The following is a 20,549-nucleotide window of genomic DNA, read 5'->3' as shown; positions in this document are numbered from 1 at the left end:
TCTGAATTACTTAGCTTAGCATGACCTCCCCTAGTTCCATCCATGTTGTAGCCAGAGGCAAGATGTCATCTCTTCATGCAGCTGAATAGTATTCCATTGTGCATATACACACCATATGTCATGGGGCACTGTTTTTAAAGATTAACTTGCTTGTTTCCCACAGGGGCTGACAATATCCGGAAATACTGGAGTCGCTACTACCAAGGATCTCAAGGGGTAATATTTGTATTAGACAGTGCTTCTTCAGAAGATGATTTAGAAACTTCTAGAAATGAACTGCACTCAGCTCTTCAGCATCCACAGCTATGCACTTTACCCTTTTTAATATTGGCTAATCATCAAGACAAGCCAGCTGCTCGGTCCGTACAGGAGGTATGTTTCCTAGACAGCAAGTTTCTGTCTGTCCTTTTTTGTTGTACTTTTGCTGCTTCTTGGAATCTAGTGAGACATCGAGAATTAGGGATTTGCTGGTTTTGTTTCACGTGAAACTTAGTTTTATTAGCACAAAGCCTGCATTATCTGATAAACATTATGGTGTCTGTACCTAGCCCTACTTCAAGAGTATGGGTGATTTTTAACTGTTTAGCAAAACTTAGGTAATATCTAAATCTGGATAATCTTTTCTGTCTGCTTTAAAGGCTACTTCCCTGGTTATTTGACTCCCCCCCCCCCAAAGTTTTTCAAGGAATGTATCATGTATGCTGCCATGCAGCATTTGCCCTAAAATTTCATTTCAATTCTGAAATGCTCACTGTTGGTACAATCAGTGGCGCCTATTCTATAGTTAGCCCTTACTGAAAAGCCCTTGCTGAAAACTGGGATCTTAGTTTGCATATTGGATGCATCAAGTGCCTTTGTCATGTGGTCCAATTCTTCATCTGCATTTAAATTGATTTTCTAGCTTCCTAATAATTCTGGGAAACTAAATCAGGACTCTCTCAGGAGAGTTTCTGATTCACGCCATTCAAGTAATAAGGCATGTGAATTGTTTTAAAAATTTCAATTACAGCAAATTTTAACCTAAGTACAGTGACGCCAAAGCTTGTGATGCATTTCTTTACACCTGTAAAGATAGCTTTCCCCTGCCTGCAAGAGAGCACGTGCTACCTTGAATGACTCTAGAACAAGACGATTACTGAAAAGAACACTGCCCTTCAGTCTGAGAAATGAACAAAAAAGCCAGGGGCATTGCATATGGGATCCATGTGGGATCCATGGGCCCCTACTTTTTCCCTGCACCTGTCTTCTCACCTGTAAAATGGGAATAATGTGTATGATTCTCGATGAATAGGGCTAATTAGAATGACTCACTTTGACATGAGAAGTACTGAGCAAAATAGGTAATATACAGAGGGAGAATTTTCACTACGGTCTTAAGGAAGGCCAGAATTTCTTGTTGAACAAACAGAACTCATGGCTATCATTTAGCCACCTCATTTTGCTTCAAGTAATTAGTACCTTGTTTCTTTTTGGATTTTGCAAATCGAGACAATATTAAGTAATTAAGATAAAAAATGTATTTAGAGGCATTCGTGTGATCTTCAGCATTATAATTGCAATGCCTTCTTGATCTGTTCATAAGACGGGTACAGCTTTTAGCTTCTCAGCAGCTGTTTCTCCATTTGTAGAATGGATATGATAGTATGTAATGATGGATAGTTATGAAGGTTGCAATAGTTTTTGCTTAATAGGTACTTTGATGAAAATGCATTATTCTGATTTTCATTATTGAAGGTATAAAGGTGCATTTTTTAGAATATTCATAGGTAAAATAACATGTTATAAATATGTAAAATACACATATATAATTACAGAAACATGCATATGGAATAGATGGATTTTATAACTTTAAATTAATGTGAACTTTTAAACTATTTAAGTTTTTATCCTCAGTTTTTATTCATGCTCCATGAAATAGCTGAAAAGATATGTTTCGCTGTTAGATTTAAAAGATGGCTGTTCTGTTTTGTTTTTTTCTTAGACATCATAAGTTGAAACTATTATGTTCTGTAAACTCGATATGTGACTCACACTAATCCTCCATAGGAATTACAGTCTGTCACATTGAATTAAGGAAGCATTTAACAATTAATTACTCCTGAGTGTGTCTTTCGTGTGTTGGCTGGTTGTCTCCCCCAGGAAAAGGGCAAATAACTTTTTGTGATTCATATTCTTTTAAGACAGAGCCTATAAATTTGGAGTAATCATAGATATGGTTTGAAAATTATTCAAAATTATATTTACTGGAACCTATGTGACTCTGATATACTTGTTGTGTTTGCTCTGTTTGTTTTTTCGGGAGGAGGGTGTGAGGGTAGCTCCACGCCCCCATGCCAGGCTCTACCTGGCAATGCCCAGAAGGTCATGCAGTACCTGGCATCAAATCTGAGACTCCGCGCATGCCAGGCATATGCTCTAGCTCCTCAAGCTATCTCCCTGTCCCTGGTGTTCCTTTTTATTGATAACATTTAAAATAAATTTACCTTAACTTTTTTGCTTATCATGGAATTTTCAAATACCGTATTCAGATTTGGTTTGCATAAAAGAATTCTGTCTGTGCTTAATGTGTACAGACTGTCTGGCTTCATGGGACCATTTTTTTGTCGGCAATGAGGAAAATGCGTTCTGTTTACCAAAACTTCTTCGATGCAGTTAAAAAAAAAAGACAGTGCAACATAATGACATGTTGCTGTTTCCCCTACCTCCTTAGAATGACTACACTTGTGCTTAATGTGTTATGCAAAAATATTGCGATTATTGACCTTTTCATTGGCGTATAATTAAGAATTCACTTGTCATTTGATGAGGATGCCAGGATATTGTTTGAAGCCCATGAAATCCAAAGGGAAAGCCAAGTTATCACTGAGATTTTTGAAAGGATGAAAATTGTCAGGAGGTTATGTATTTAGTCCCTTCCTTGCCACGATCCCCTAGAGAAGTACAATGCTTGTGTAAAGAACTGAGTTAAAGGAAGAAGATGATGCTTGAAATTACTCTGTTACCCACAGTCCAGAGGCAAAATGCCCAATTCCATTGTTGTTCTTTTAGAATTGAAGTTTTGAGTATTCCAGTTTCCCTTTTCTTGATATACCTGGTAATGATCTCTGTTAAATGCACCAGAATCTTAAGGTTTTATGTCTTGGGAATTTATTTAATAGTAGAAACATGTTTTCTTGCAAAACAAATAAGCTTTCTCTTGAATAGCAGAACACTGGGAAAAAGAACACCCTTTACATACTGTCTGAAAGCCAAGCCGTTCTTGCAACAGATGTTTGTTGTATTCACTTTGGGGAGGTGTAGTTACCACAGTTTCCCAGGATTTACTCATGTAAGCTTTTTTTTTTTTTACTCTATAGGAAGCATAATATAAAAAATTATCATGACATGAAGTGCCCCCCTTGATCCATTAGGGAAAACTCAAGTTCATTTTTAAATGAGAAGGCTTTAAAACAGAAATCCGAGGCATAAATAGGTTGATTTTTAATTGTATTGAATTGTAATCTGTAATCATATCTAATTTGTTTTATAACTCCCAGAGGAGAACATACTTCAGTTCTGAAGTTATTTTATAGATCAGGATAGTTTTATGAGAAGTTAAGTTGATACAATAGCCAATGAATGTAATCCTGTTTTCCCCTCTGCACTCTTGTTGATAGTGACTCTTTACCTCCTAGATTTTTAAAAGTCTTGTTTCATAAAATGACACATCTCCTCAAAATGAAATAATTTATCCCTTCAGGCCTCTGATTTAATAAAAGTAGCATTTTACTTCTTCAGAAATAGCACATGAAAGGTAGTTAACTATTTTAAAATATTTTTTAAACAAGAATTATGAAAACCGTGAAATAAACCTTTGAAATGGAGTTATAAGTTGAAGCAAATGTATTCTAGCAGGGAAACGCACTCTCTATAGGGTATCAGCAGCAAAGAAAAATTTGTGATTAGGCATCTTTTAATTTCCGTGCAATTGTAATTTAGTTTATTGCTGGATGTACATAGAATTGACTGTGATGCTCACAGTATGGAATATGAATGCAAGATTAATATTTGCAAGTATTTCTGTATGATGCATTACCAACATTTTTAGACCATGTTTTGTTTTGGTTATAAATATTCATATTTTCAAGAAAATACTGTTAATATTCAGTGTATCATGAATAGTTTATCTAGTTCTCACTTTTTAGTATATATACATACTCTGGAAGTGTGCTAGTAAGTATTTTTATGTTATTAATCTTTCACCTAATTACAGTTACTTTTTATTCATAGATAATTATTCCTTCATTGGGTACTGTTTTTCTTTTTAAACAAAGGGTCAGAGAGAGGTTAGGAGAATGGAACTTTTGAACAGTATTTTTTAAATAAACCACTATTTTAGAATGATTTATATATGTATATATATATATAATATGTGATAATAAAGTAACTTGGTTTTGGTAGTTCTATGAAGTAGTTACTATCATTTCTGACTTTGTGTAACAAGTCTTTTTTTTTTTTCTTATAAATTAAAGTACTTCAGTCAGACCCCTCCAAAAAAGCTTAGCTTCATATAAAATTACTTTCAGTATGTCGGGGAAAATGTGTTATTTATAAAATAATCATTGTGTACAATGTCATATACTTTAAATCTTAAGAGTGTTCCAACTGTCTTGACCTGACTCTTGGCAGCATTTTAGAATACTGATTTGATTTCACATAGAGTAGTGTACATACCTATTGTGTGAGCAGCTTGAAAACTCCCTTATGGGACATACACTGATTCTAATCATTTTTTGTCCAGTTCTTACAGATGTACCTCACGCTGCTATAATTCAGTCTTGAGGAGAGCACTGAGAGGGTTTAGAGGTCAGTTTTCTTTTGAGTGACTCAGTGATCTATTGAAAATGTTTTAACTTCCCAGTAAAGCTGAATTAGCCATCACTTTAACGGCTACGAAATGCCATTATTGTGGAAGGTATTGTAAGAGCACAACTCTTAGCTGGGAATGTTAAATAGAGTATTAAAAATTCCTTTGAGCTTTTCTAGAGAAAATTTGCATTCTAGATTTCATTGATTCTAAATCTGGCTACTTTGAGCTCATCCTGATTAACTCTATATGGATCCTGTGTTTTCTTGTGTCTGTGAGAATGTTACTGATTAAAAACCGTTAAAATTCTCATTAACAAATATGTCATAAAAGAAAGGGTCTTTTTTGTTGTTGTTCAGGGACCATACTTGGCAGTGCTCAGGGACTACTCCAGAATGTGCCTTGGGGAACCATATGCAGAGAGATCCAGCTGAGACTTGCTGTATGCAGGGCAAAGGTCTTAATCTCTGTGCTATAATCTCAGGCCCCCAAAAAAGATTGTTTTTGTTGTTAATACAGCCCCAGGAAGAAAGTTAATTTGATAGAGAATAGGGAAGAGCTCCCTAAGTCCTACTTTTACTAACCCTTAAATGAAACAAATCCACTTACACTCCTCCACTTCTCATCTCCAAATCAGGGGGTAGAAAACAGATTTACCCTATCAAGAAAACTACTTAGGATTTTTTTTTTTTTTAAAAAGCGCCATACATTTGAAAACAACAATGTGTATCCTCCAAAGATTTCATCCTGTTCTTTTACGAGCCCCTATCTCGTTCCCCTTTCTGCCTTTTTTCCAATCACACGTGTATCTTGTAACACTAATAAATTTTGGAACCTCTTTCCATTCTTATTCTTATTTACTTCCCACAGCTGGATGTTTCCACGCTCAGTTTGGCCTTGTCTACCTCTGCAGCTCTTTTTAGTGTCCTGGTCTTTTAACACCCTTCTCTCCCCACCCGCTGAGACCTCTGGGCATCAACATAGAGGAGAAAGGATAGATTTCCCATCGACTCTTCATGATCACTATGTTAGAAAAAGCACTTGCTAGCAGGATGCACTGAGCACTCTCAGGGCTGAGTGCTTGCTTTTCATGTGCCAGACCCTTTTGATCCTGCACAGCTCCCTCCGTGCCTGTGCAGAGCAATCCCTAGCAGTAGCTCCTGAGCCCCTCTCACTGGAACCAAACCCAAAAAAAGAATACCTAACCCCAGGTCTGGAGCATCTGCTTTGCGGGCTGGAGCTCTTGTTTGGGCCGCCCACCACCTCTCTGGGGCTGGAGCGATAGCACAGCGGTTGGGCGTTCGCCTTTCACAAACTCACAGGAATGAGTTCGATTCCTCCGCCCCTCTTGGAGAGCCCGGCAAGCTACTGAGAGTATCGAGCCCGTGGCAGAGCCTGGCAAGCTACCCGTGGGTATTGGATGTGCCAAAAACAATAACAATAAGTCTCTCAATGAGAGATGTTATTGGTGCCCGCTCGAACAAATCGATGAGCAACGGGATGACAGTGACAGTGACCACCTCTCTGAATGGTACCTAAGTAAATGATACTTCATTACCATTACTTAGGTACCACCTAAGTAGTGATACGTCATTACTTAGGTATCATGGCTGAGAAAGCATGGCTGGGTGTGGCCCCCAAACAAGTCAACCAGTCTAAAACCCAGTACTTTCTATCAATGGAATTCCTAAAATCCTGGGTTCCCATGGTTGATAACTGGTTTCCCTTTCCTTTCTCACCCATCCTCATCCATCACCCATCTCTCGTGGTCTGCTGGCTCACCCAAAATGTTCCTGAACTCCCGTTGGCTGAGTGCAGTGTTCTGACTTTCCAAGGTATCTTGGGCTTTTCCTGGTGGCTTATCACAGTCAATTGCCTGTCAGCTTCTCTGTCCACCCCTCAAAACTGTAAACTCCTTGAACAGTAGGAATTCAGCTCCTTCTCACACCGCTGTGCTTCGTAGAGTGTTTTAATAGTAGACTATCTCTGAGCATTACCCTCTGCACTTTCCTGCTGGCATCAGCTCGATCCAGAATTCTTTACTAATCTCTCACCCAGTCTAACTTTTTTATTTTCTATCCTTGAATGCCGTTTCTTTTCTTTTTGCTCTACGTTAGACCTGACCTTTGAATATTGATCATGAACTGCATATCTTTTCTCATGAAATTTTTCTGCTCTACTATGTTACTAGTTTAACAACAACAACCACAAAAACCTTAATCTTTTCATTGCCACATTTAGAAGTGTTTGTTTATTTTTAGGTTCTTACATTTGTCTCTGTGTACTTGAGGACTTTGCGTTCCTATTTTTTTTTTTTAAATCCTTCAGAGGAAGAAGTGTGGTATCTTGACTGAATCATTAGTGTTTTTATTAATGGCTTATGTTTTAGCTATATAGAACTTTTTCCTTTTCTTGTTGTTTCTTTTGGAAGGGGATTGGTACCACACCCAGTGGGACTCAGGGACCACACGTTAGGTGATACCAGGATTCTAATCAGGGTTGTAGCCATAGCTACATACAGGGAAAACACCTTAACCATTGTACTAATTTCCGGTCCTACATAGAGCTAATTTTAATTTTATTCATTCATTTCTTTATTTGTAAGGCCAAGGTAGAACAGAACTCAGGAGTGTATTACTGAGCTACATCCTCAGCTGTGGAGTTCATTTTATTATTATTGTTCTTTCAGTTTGGAAGCCGCACCCAGTGATGCCTGGGGGCTCCCAGCATGTTGCGTGGGAATTGCTCCTGCCAGTGCTTGAGGGACCATGTGGTGCCAAGGATCGAACCTGGGTTCTGCATGCAGAGCGTGTGCTCCGTTGAGCTATCTCTGGTTGCCTGTGGAGCTTGTTTCAATTGTTGGCGTTACAAACTATTATTATTTGTGTTTCTAAGGGGAAAACTCGAGATGATGTTCTGATGAGAATATAATTGAATTAGTGAACAATGAATTTAATTTAATAAAAAATAAATTTAGCTTTGTAATACATAAAATTATTTACTACTTGTAAAAATGTAGGAGGATTTTTGTTCAAATGGTGCCAGGAGTTAACCCAATGCCTCACGCATATAAGATGAGTTCTTTGCTTCTGAGCTACGTCCTTGACCCTAACTTAGAAAAAAATATTTTAAATCTTATGTTTATCTTTTCTATCCTTCTCCTTCACTCTGTTTCTTCCTTTGTCCTCCCTTTATAGGCATACCCAAACCACGGAGACTGAAAATACAGAAATCACGATTCCCAAACATTTATAATCAGATTTATAAATGTCCCTCAAGATGGCAGACTGGAGTTGGGGTGAGAGGGTAGGAGAAGGAACCCAGAAACACTGGTGGAGGGAAGTTGACACTGGTGGTAGGATTGCTGATGGGACATTATATGTCAGAAACCCAACTGTGGATAACTTTGTAATTCATGGAACGTTAATAAAATTTTGTCAATATAAATTTGTTAATATAATATAAATTTTGTAAAAAATTATATTCAACACATTTTTCTTCCTAAGAATATTAAAATAGGTTACAGGTATGAGGGAAATAATAATAATAATAATAATAATAATAATAATAATAATAATAATTTTATCAAACAATGTTGCTTTTCTTTTTTCTGGGTCATTTTGAAGGATCATATCTTTGAATGGGGAACCTTATTCTCTGTGTATATTTCAATTTCACATTTTTTAATAAGTATTTCATTAGCCTCCATTCAGCCTCCATTCAACAAAGGCAACACTGGCTTCTTAGGGAAGGCTTATAGAACCGTTCCTTGGCCCTTTGTTACATTTATTTGTTTATCTATTTACTGATTTCTTTAAAGAAAATTCAGTCACTACACATTCCATAGCTTACAAAGTTAATAAAACATTTGTCGAGTTAAATTAATTTGAAAATATACACATAGTTAATGTCAGTAAAGTGCTTTGAAGATAAAAAGCACAATAAGCGTTAGTTATTATCATTATGATAATTATTATCATTATTATTATTACATAGTGTCTGCTTAAAAATACCCTTGGTTACATTGGGATGGTTGAGACTAATGAGAGAGGTTAATCTGCTGGATTTTATCCAGAACTAAGGATTTGAGACATAATACACTAAAGACTTTTTTTCCTTAATAGATCAAGTGATATGTTTGTTCACTCTTGTCTGTGGAGAAAAATAAACTTCCTGTAATGCAGTAGCATCGTTAACTCATTTCAAATAGTTTGAATGTTTTCTTATGATAATCTTTGAAATTGTCCGAAAAGTTTACTATAGATCTCCTGAAAAGGTTCTAAAAACATAGGCATTGATTTCTAAAGAGTAGAAAACCTTTAGTTAACTATTACTGACTTGTATAGAACTCAAAATAATTTTCATTAGATGAAGAATAGAGCACAGCTATGAGAAGAAAATGGTAAAACTTAATTCTTCTAACAAAAATGCAAAATCTTTAAAAGTTATAACTATAATAATGTAAATTAACTTCAATGAGGCTATTTTAGAAGGAACCATTAGATGTTTTTTTAAGAAAGAAGACATCAGACAGATTCCTCAGGAGATGGTGAAAGAGAGATTCTTTGCAGGTCCTCCCAGATAAAGGAAATAATGGAACATTTTAAGAGGAATGTATGGGAGTTAGTGTACACACAGCCTCATAACCAGGAAGACATTAGTGACATGTCTGAAGAAGACATTCCCTAATATTATTGCAAATTAAGTAAGAAAAGACCTCAAGAGAATGAAAAGAGAAAAGGTGCCTAGGGCCAATGAATTACAATTGACAACCTAAAGGCAGTTGAAGAACCAATTGCTCTAGTGATTGCAAAGCTATTCATAGTGTGCAGCAGACAGAGCACAGCAGAAAGCTGGAACAATGCCTTCAGTTCAGCAATATTGCTTCAAAAGAATGGAAAGAGGGGAACGGGAAGAGCCACTGACCCTGAGACCAATTTCCAGGCAGCTGCACAAACTATATACTGTAATTAAAGGTTTTGACCAGTAATCACTGCAAAGCCAGACTGCAGAAAGTAGGGAGCCAGCAAGGTTTATAATGAGGCAGACATCCTTAACTCTAAGCATGGAAAAAGCAGGTAAGAAAACCAGTCCACGTCTGGCAGTGACTTTGAAAAGCTCTGCTGTGTTAGCACAAATACGACAGTCACATAGTTTGACTGTCTTCCTTTAAGAACAAAAACACATAATGAAAGATACCTGCTTTCATCTATTGAGATGAATAGAATGCTCCACTACTTAGAAACAGGCATTTTCTCCATTCCACTTTATTATTATTTTTTTCTTTACCTTGTGCCTTTGATGGAAAAAAAAATGAACTAAATGTGTGCGATGTTACATACAATGGACCCAGGCCACTGAGAAGTTACCACTTTTTCCATGTACATAGGCTCTGGGATAAAGGAACAAATCCACACCTGAGTTAATTTACCTATAGAACTTCTTCTCTTTTGTTTACTGGTGTCTAGACTCTCTTATTCTTTTCTTTATTTAGTATTATCTTTTTTTATATAGTAGTCCATATTCAGCCACAACTATTATTTAAGTATTCACATAACCCTTTAGAGTATTTATCATTTTAGAAAAGGGTTTTCTAGGGGTTTTCATTGTAGGTAGAAGACAGACTTTGAATACAAATAGAAAAGTGTTCTCAAGAATCTAAAGCAACAAAAGCCTCTGATGGTTTTCCTCCTGGCTGGGCCAACTGGCCAATTACTGTGCTTGATATCTCAGTCTCTAATAGTGAAGTGGGAATTACCTTCTTTAGTAGAAAATTGTGAAATCACAGTTCGGGTTCATGAATCTTTGACCACAAAAAAATATACAGAGAATCTTCACAAGTTTTATGTTTTACTGTTGTAAAGGAAGCGTCACATGGAGTTTCATTTCGTTTTATTGAAGGCGTGCAGTTGAACATATTCATGTCTGAAATCAGTTGTGTTAAACAGAGTGTATGTAGATTGAGATTAGTTCATTCCACACCTGAAGTTAATGTGCTTTTTAAAAAAGAATAGTGTCTAAAATTTCTTGGGATAGTAAATAGCTCCACAAAAGAACTCGAATCATTTTCATCAATGATAAGTACAACTAACTAGGCATATGGGAGGGAGTTTCCGCAGACATGAACTGTGAAATAATTCGAAGTTGCAGAGAACAATGTAATTTTTAACTTGTGGAATTTGCAATATATTATTTATTTTTAGACTGTGGTTATGACTAATAATCTGTCAAGCCAAAACAAGCCTTTATTGAAAGGGGCCAGAATGGAAAATCTGGGTAACTTGTATATAGTTTAGACAAGGAGAACAAAGAAATAAGGAAATGAAAATAAGAGCTTGACAGAGCAATCCTTAGAGAACTGCTAGCTCTCGGAAGAATTACAGTTGTTAGTGGTGCTCTGAAAAAAAAAGGTATTCTCTCATGTTTTAGCACAGTGTTAAGAAGACTGAATTATCATTAAAAGGGTCTGAAAAGAGCTGCATCTTGAGAGGGAGATATCATTCATATGCACGTGTGTGTCATTATTACTGCTAAAATTGTTGTTATTATGAGAAAGTAAATCTCTGCCTAAGGAATGCCCTGATTTTCCAAAACATAAATTCTTTAAAAATAGTTTTCTTTCTTTGGTTATATATAAAGATTTCTGTTTTACTCAGTTCTAGAATAACTCCATTGAAAATGGTACTTGTCAAAGTCTAAATATTTGACTGGTTTAAATGTGTGAGCACAGATTCATAAGTACAAATACATGTTGCTGCATGTTTGAGCAGCAAAAAAAAAAAAGATTTCCATTTCCCATCTTTTTATATTGACTTTGATGTTTTTCTTCAATTAAAACTCAGGTTTGGGCATCTTTCTGAATTTTTTTCTAATTAGTAATGATGTATATTAATAAGAATTAAATTCAATTTTAGAAGATAAAAACAGGTCTTAAAGTGAAACATGAGGTTTACTGTTGTTTGAGCCTGCTATGGTTAGCAGATTTTTATTAATATAGCTGTCTTTTACACATCGCCAGAGTACTTTTTAAATTCCTCTTCTCAAGTCTTAAACTATATTGGCACAGTTTTCTGCTCTAGGGAAATACAGTCTTCTGATTGTGTTTGACTGCTCAAGTGCCTCTTTAATTATTTAGAACTTTGTAGGAGGGTAGATGCAGAAATTATAGATTGCTTTATTGCTATTTTTGGTAAAACTATATTATGAATCAGTTTCTGTAGTTTTATTTGTTAAAAATGAAACACAAACATCCTAATGTATTTTGTACTTATTTTTACATGGTTTTAGTTAGCCAGGTTTTTGCCACATTGTTCTTTAGCTGTGGTGAAGCTGAACTGGAAAATGTGTGCAAATAAGAAAACCTTATTTTTTAAGATATTAAGGCAAGATATATGATTGAAATTGTTGAGTTGATTATCACTGATAATTACCTGAGAGTAACAACTCTTCTTCAGTTCAGTTTGTTCCCAAATATATACAGGTTCATAAAGAATTTTAATTGAGATTACTTGATCCATTGTCTGTCAAATCAGATTATATGTTCGCATTTAGAAATGTATGCCCATCATTTTCATCTGACACGCCATGGAGTGGTATAAAAATCCTTTTAAAAATTCAAGTGTGCAATGAATAAAGTCGCATGGTAACATTTTAAAAGAAAGTAAAGACAAAAGTAGGCAAAAAGGGATATATTCTGCTCATGTGCCCTGACAGGCTCTAATTTATAGCTCCAGCCTTCATCAGGCTCCTGTATTACCAAACTTTGAATGTCAAAAGGTTAGAAACACCAACTTAATGAATTTTGCTTAACAACATAATGAAATATGGACTGCATTTTAATGAATGTAATTATCTTAAAGATGGTACTTCTGAGATACTTGTAGTAAGATATTATAATCATTTCAGGAAAATTAATTTTAATAATTTAGCCTCTAGGTTGTTACCATGACTTTTAAGCAATTTATTGAGTCAAATGAGGGGAGAAGATTTAGAAGAACTGTATCTCTGATTCATGGGGATTCATTTGTATGAGGATATACATCTAAGGAGTTATACTTTTAATTATTTTAATTATGAAAAATTTCAAACATACAGTTAAGTCAGAAAATAATACAACAGAGAACCTCATCTACCCGTTACCCATATTAATTAACTGTAAATATTTTACCGTATTTGTCTTATATATTTTTTAAAGTTGCATCACCAAAGAAGCCCCTTCTGTGGTCCTTCTTCAGAAGTGAGTAGTATGCTGAAATGGGTGCATATTTCTTTCCTAATAGCACATTTTTATACTTTGAATGCATATACATAGATCACTGTATAATATACAGTAGTGTTTTATGGACAAAGTTGCTGATATCTTACAGTGTATACTTTTTATTGTGCTTCTTTTTAAATATTTTTAAAATTTAATTTATCTCTGTAAGGCATGTAAATGCAGCTAGCTATTTCTTTGCATTTTCTACAATGTTATTAATAGACTTATAAGCTTCTGAATATTTTACACGTTTTCCTTTTCTATATGCAAGCATTTCTGAATTATGCAAATATTTATACACATATTTGTACAATTGAAATTACTGGGTCATAGGATATAGACAAGTTTAATTTGATGACTATTTAACTTGACACTTGGGTTTGAATCGGACAAGTGATAAGACTATCTGATTTTAACATCTTCCCACGGTGGGTAATCTGAGTACTATTTGGGCAGAAACTTAAATGTTTCCTCATCTGTAAAATGGGTTTAATCCTACAATCTACCTTGTAGCAAATGGTGAAGAGTGAGTACAGAACACAGAGAGTTCATAGGGCAGAGATAGCTCCTTGTATTTGCAGTTGTGCTTCAAAACTTCCCCAGCCTGAGGGCAGACTTTAAAGGAAGTTTAAATGACCCTTATGAGATTTCTGATCTGGAGTATCAGGCAAGCACTTATTAAGCATGCAAAAATTAAGCAAAAAGCCATCCAGTTTAGCCACAATATTTATGTGCTTCTGAGGAGTGCTTAAAAATACATTCAAAATATCAGAAAACAGCAGCAACAGCTCAGGTCTAAAAATAATGACCATTGCCTTCTGCAGCCCTTGCAGCTTTCATTAGATTGCATTAAATTTGAGTTTGAGTTTTACTCAGATAACGTTCTTGACAAAAACCGATCTTTCTCATTAGCTGATAAAATGCACTGTTGTGTTTTGTTGTTAGAAAGCCAAGAAAATCAGCTCTTCCTGCAGTTTTTGCATGTGAAATTTGATATTGAAGATGTTTCAGGCAAATAATTTGTGAAATATCTAGAGTTAGTTTTGCACTTCTCTTAAGTTAGTGGCATTCATTACCTCTTAAAAATATGAAAGTATAGAATGATATGCTTTGTCAAAACATAAAGGTGAGGGAAATGATTAGCAAGCCAGCGCTCTACCTGCAGATATCTAAGTTTTTCTGAGACCCTGCAGAAATCTAGAAATCTGCTTTTTATAGCTTGTTACTAGGTGTGATTGATTGGCTTATTGATTCATCTCTTTGAAGACACAAGAGATTTTTTTCAGATTATTTTAGAGTATTTGTCACACCACTTTCTCCTCTCAGATTTAAATCGTCTTCTCAAGCCTTAAAAATGGTGACCCTGCATTACTTTTACTGCTTTGTGAATATTTGGGGAAATAGTTAAGGGTCCTCCAGAAAATTGGACTGCCTCGAGTGAGTTTTCTCTAGGAGGATTTTTTTTGTTTTCCTGTTAGGTTTAGCTGTAGAAGTTACAGAAGTCCAAAATATAAGAACCCAAAGGACCTGATAGAAGAAAATTACTTCATTTGGGGGCGGGGGGGGCGGGGAGGAGAACAGGGCATAAAAGGGGGGGAAAATCCCATAGTATCTCAGTATTCCTTATAATAAATCAGACCTGGTGTGTGTTTTGCAAAACAAAACAAAACAAAAAAATGAGGGTGTGTGTCTCCCACCCCCTCCACCCCCCTTCATTCTCAGTTTCTTTTGATCATTGATCTGGGTGACCCCACACTCAGGGTTTTTTTTCTTCATTTGACATGGACAGATTTTTGAAGTATCGCCCTCCTTTGGGAACCCCGGGCAGTTCCACTTGACTAACCTGTGATCTAATGAGCTGTAATGCCGGGTTACAGTGGCCAGGATGGCCAGACAGAGTGGCAGAAAGGGGATGTCTGCGGAGAAAAAGGGAGGCAGGGTGATCGAACAGTGAGAAAAAAAAGACTTGTTAGCCCACATTAGTTTGCCTGATTTACTTCACAACAGGTCAGGAGAGGCCAACCGCAGGGTTGCCTTTAAATTTAAGAGTTGAAAATCCTGGTCTTTGGAAGCTTGCTAGGACCTCAGTGAGCTCCTAATTCCAGACCCCGTTTTCACTCACCTTTGAATTACAGCCAGGAGGGTCACTCCAAACTGTCTTTCAGTCTTACATAGATTTATGAAATAATTAGGTGGCCCTATATTATTTTCTTAATGCTGCAAGAATTTTATGTGCCATGTCCTGGTGGGTCCCTTGGTCAGCGAGCCTGTGAGCAGAGAGGAAGCTAAGTCCTTAACAAGCCCAGGCACTTTTTCTTGCCCTGCGTTCAACCCTTCAGAGGAACCCAGGGTTTTTGTTTGGAAATACTGTGTAAGTGAGTCTGTGAATTGGTACCCTGATACCTGGAGGACTGTCTTAAATGTTTTCCTGCCATGCGACTGCTGTGGTGTGTGACCGGATGTTGTGTGTTGCCCATAGAATACAGTCAGGACATTCACTGGGAAAACACAAATTGGGTTTCACTCTTCTTTCCTCTGCCTCAAGCTTAAGCTGGTGCCATCTATCCCTTTCATATAACCCTTTTAGGTAAAGAGAGTAGAGGACTTATCAGGAAACACTTGTGGGCCCAGAGCGTGTTGCCCAGCTTAAATGTTACTAGAGGAACATAAAAGGTGATCTATGAATGTGGGGTTTCTTTCTTTTTTTTCTTCACACTCAGAACTTTGGGGTTTATGTAGCAGAGCAAAAAACGATCACCCTAAAATATGTCTTGACCAAATTTACTTTCCTGGGAGGGGTCCTGAAAGCTGGAGAAGTGTCCCCTCTGTAATGGAGACATGTTTCATTTATTTTTTTTTAATTATTTATTTGTTTTTTTATTCTGCTGTTAGGGCCTCTTCCTGGATGGAAAAGGTCTGTCTCTCCAGCAGAACTGAAATGTTCCTGCCTTGGTTTCCCTGGGCCTTTTGAGGGGAAGCCTCTCTACCAGTCACCATCGTTTTCCCCACTCCCGCCCCGCGCCCCCCCTCCATTGTCTGAATTGTGTCCATGTGGATCCTGGAACCGCAAGACCATTTGCTGCAGGTTCTCTGGATCTCTTCCGTGTATTCAGGAAATTTGCACATTACCAACAAATATCTTCCTTTTCTCTTACCAGCCTCCTCCACAATTGTTTGATCCTTTGTTTAGACTCTTAAAAAAAAAAATCCAGTGGGGTCCAGAATGAATTGGATGGATTCATTTCTGACTGAGGAGATGGCCCAAAGGGCTGGCATGTGTGCTTTGCTTGCAGGAGCCCCCCGGTGTGATCCCAGCTACCTGAGCCTGAAACTCCTGAGCACTGCCTGGAGTGATCATCTCACACAGCAGTAGGAGTAGCTCCTGAGCACCAGTGAATATAGCTCTCTAACAAACTAAACTTTAAAATAGGGTCATTTCCCTCAAGTCTGTATCATGGAAGATATATTACCATATGTAATGGTCAGAGCAAATAGAAATAGAGTATGACAGGAATGCAGAGAGACTGATATTCAAATGAATTCACATTAGTGCAGAATATGGGTTTTTTTGGGGGGTGGGAAGGATCACACCCTGAATTGCACAAGGGTTACTCCTGGCTCATGCACTCAGGAATTTCTCCTGGCGGTGCTCAGGGGACCATATGGGATGCTGGGAATTGAACCCACATTAGCCGCGTGCAAGGCAAACAAACACCCTACCCACTGTGCTATCTCGCTCCAGCCCAGAATATGGTTTTTATCAGGTAACACTATCAGGTAATTCTCTCCACTGCTCTGATGAAGCAGAGTTTTAATCTAAGATCTCGCTAGTGACCTAAACCCAAATCTCTTTACTGAGATCATCCACTCGTCATTCTACCACAACAATCTCATTGAATTTCATAACAACAAAAAGTTTTATTTGTTTGATTTTTAAAATATAACCTAATTTTCTTCCTTTCTTTTTCTTTTGTTACTTTGAAGTCTTAAATCAAGTTTTTTTTTCTTGGATGTTTCTAGCTACTTGGAGTGGCCCCAGCTGCCAATTTGCAGAGGGGCACTTTTTACAAACGAGTTCAATTGAAATGAGAGTAATATATTGAAGAAACTAAGCCAAGTATGTTTTTATATATTTCAAAAACAGATTGACTATTGTATTCCAATCCTTGGGAGAGAAAGCCCACTAATTTGAACTTAACTTATTGTCCAGTCGATTTTTGTTTTTAGAAATAACACAAGACCACATTAGAGAATTAGTGACACCAGTTGTCATTTCCATAAATACCTGACCTCCTTTGTAAGCCTTCCTGCACGGAACCCACCACTAGCAACGTTCAGATTCCATTCATTTTGGTGTTTGTGTTATCAAGGAGAAAAAAGGAGAAAAGAATTTAGAAACAAATCTATGGTGGCATTATAAAGGTAGAATTTAAAAAATTTTTTTTCAGGTTTTATTGGACTCTAATAGAAGCCAGTGACAGTTATTTAAAATATCTCTCAGACTTATATACATACAGCAGTTCCTCTTTTGTGTTTCCTTTTATATATACTATTATGGATTGTATAATAACATATCGTATGATAAAATTATACTGTTCTTTTTCTTTGATATTGGCATGATCTCTTTGGGGTTTGTGTTTAATCCTAGTTTAGAATTTATGTGTCTTATCCTTGAACTCAAAATCTTCAATGTTGTCATTTTCAAACTTAACGTAGTTGGGGCCAGAGAGATAACACAGGGATTAAGGCATTTGCCTTGCTTGCGTTAGACCCAGATTTGATCCTTGACACTGCGTTTCGTCTCCTGAGCACTGCCAGGAGTAATTCCTAAGCTTAGGATCAGGAGTAAGCCCTGAGCACCAGCAGATGTTTCGCCATGCACTCCCCCCTCACCCACCCCCCCTAAAAAAAAACAAAAAAGACCAAACAGCAAAACTTAATTCAGGCATTTCTACGAAGATTTTATTTAGTAGAAATTTTTTTCTCTACACCTAAAGAATTAAAAGTGCATTTAATATATTGGAAAAATGAGGCTATCTTAAAAGGAATTCTAAGTAAAAACTTTATGAGTTATCGTGGTAGAAGTGAGAAATTTGGTGAACATCAAGATGACCAGGTATGACACTTGCCGAGACAGGTGGTAAATGTCAAAGCCTATCTCTCAGCCTGTAAGGCATGTGTGCGTCCTGTCTGGGGACCCCGTGCGTCTCTGGGGTAATCATCTGAAATGCCTTTCATCTGTTGCACTAATTGTTTCACAGACTCGAGCCTGTCGAGAAACCTTCATTCTGACCACACTGAAAACACATCTGCACTTTTTAAAAGTTGTAGATGTGGAGTTTCAAAAAAAATGTACATATGTCTGTGTTCATACCAGTTGGTCCTTAAAATTAGCCTAGCTTTGTTGCAGACCTCTACTAGTCATTGGACAATATTCTAAACTTCGTTCCAGTAGAGTATATTACACTTAACTATGATATAACATTAGGACTTCAGAAAGAAAAGAGGACCTTGCAGCCATTTTAGCGTATTTTCTAGAATTTACTTTCCTTCTTCGCGAGAGATGGAACCCCCCCCCCCCTTCCCCGACCCAGTCAATCATGTGTAGGAAACAGTGGTCCTGTAGACCTTCACATAAGCTTTCGGCCTTTGGATTCTGAGAACCAGCCTCTCTACCAAAGCTAACCCTACTTCTCTATCAAGGAAAGATAGTAATCAATTACACAGTTGCTGAATGCCTGCCAGAGTGTGTGGAGAGAGAATCAGAAGGCCCTGCAACATCCTTACCCTGGAGCCAAATGCTCCCCAGGCTTTTCAGTTCATGTTAGGCCAGGTTTGGGGTGCTGGTTTGGTGTCTGAGTAAGCCCATCAGGATCCAGAGAACACACTGGCCCAGGCATTTGGCCGCGTGCCAGTACGTCTTTCATGTGGAGCTGAGCTATGGAGAATGCACCTTGGAGAAAACGGCGCAGCAAACTAGATGAGACTTCTATGAGCACTCTACATTCAACAATAGGCACTATTCTCAGTGATTACCAAGAATTCAATTACATGTCCTTTTCCACACTCAAGGGCTGCATCTTTAACATCAAAGCATAGCTTTGTGTTTGTCCATCACTCATCCTTTATGAATACTTCTTTTATATGTCTGCATTTAAATGTGCCTGTGAAATGTATGTGTGTGTGTTGGGGGCGTATAATTATGAAGAATAAGACTTTAAAGAATCATAGGGGGGAAAGTTTATGAATTTTCTCTCCTTCTAAGCACAGAGACAACATTTATGACATATTGTTTTGCAGAAAAAGCGATCCAAGTTGAAATGGTATCATGTGGATCTCGTTTTCATGCTTAAAACAGATCTAGAGTGGGAAAACTCCTGTCATTGTAAGATGCCGCAATCAAAACCAGTGTAAGGATCCTCTGGATTGGGTTTATGCTTGCCCTCGTCTAGGATCTATCTATGCAGGCTGATTAGGGAGAGGAAAGCTTACTGGGCCAAGAGCTTAATGACTGTTGGATTGGAAAGCAGAATACATGGAGAATATCGATACAGACCTTTTAAGGAATATTGCAAAAGCCTGAATAGTGGCAAGAAAACCTTTATGTGTTTTTTCTTTAAAAAAATATGTTTAGGGGCTGGAGCGATAGCACAGTGGGTAGGGTGTTTGCCTTACACTCAGCCAACCCGGGTTCGATTCCCAGCATCCCATATTGTCCCCTGAGCATTGCTAGGAGTAATTCCTGAGTGCAGAGCCAGGAGTAACTCCTGTGCATTAACAGGTGTGACCCAAAAAACATATATATATATATATGTTTAACATATGATATATCTTATATATTCATATATTATATGTATCTGTATCAAGTTTGGTCATCTCTTAAGAAATTTGCCTAGAAATTATAAGAATTTATAAAATCCACTCATCCATTTTTTTTGTTTGTTTAATGTATATTTATCTATACCATGCTTGCATTGTGCAGGCAAATAAATATATTCTATAGAAGCAAGCATCGTCATCATGGAAGATATTGACAAATACAGGCCAGGGATTCTAAAAGTCCAATGCCCAAAGAATTTCAAGTAGGTTTTAGGCATTATTTGGAATAAATATATCACATAGAACATCACAAGGAGATTTCTTTTATATTTTAAATCTAATACATCTGGTATAAACCTGTATAGTCTCCATGTCCTTGTGTTATTAACACAAACAAACAGTACAAAGAAAGTTGCCTCGGTCCATCCATCAGCCACATGTAAGTGGCTGGAGGCGGGGGAGGGAGAGGAATGTACGGAACTGTGTCTGACTTGGGACGTCTCCTTTTCCAGAATCCATGCCAACGGCTGGCAAGCCCAGAACGGCAGATACTGGCAACCTTCCCTGCCGCTTTCCGCCTTCAGTGGCATTCCCCATCCGATGCCCATGCTCAGCCTGACCTAGATT

General features: G+C 37.2%; 1 protein-coding gene across 2 annotated transcripts in view; it reads left to right on the top strand.

Moving 5' to 3' along the window:
- ARL15 (ADP ribosylation factor like GTPase 15) overlaps positions 1–20,549 on the top strand; it is a 444,530-nt gene that overhangs the window by 205,461 nt on the left and 218,520 nt on the right. For both annotated transcript variants that reach the window (XM_004608526.2, XM_055121201.1), the window contains one exon: positions 164–372. In XM_004608526.2, the coding sequence (XP_004608583.2) occupies positions 164–372 (209 nt within the window). The remainder of the gene's footprint in view (positions 1–163; positions 373–20,549) is intronic.

The sequence above is a fragment of the Sorex araneus genome, chromosome 1 (assembly GCF_027595985.1).
Source record: "Sorex araneus isolate mSorAra2 chromosome 1, mSorAra2.pri, whole genome shotgun sequence".
NCBI lineage: Eukaryota > Metazoa > Chordata > Mammalia > Eulipotyphla > Soricidae > Sorex > Sorex araneus.
This window is presented reverse-complemented; position numbering and strand designations above follow the sequence as displayed.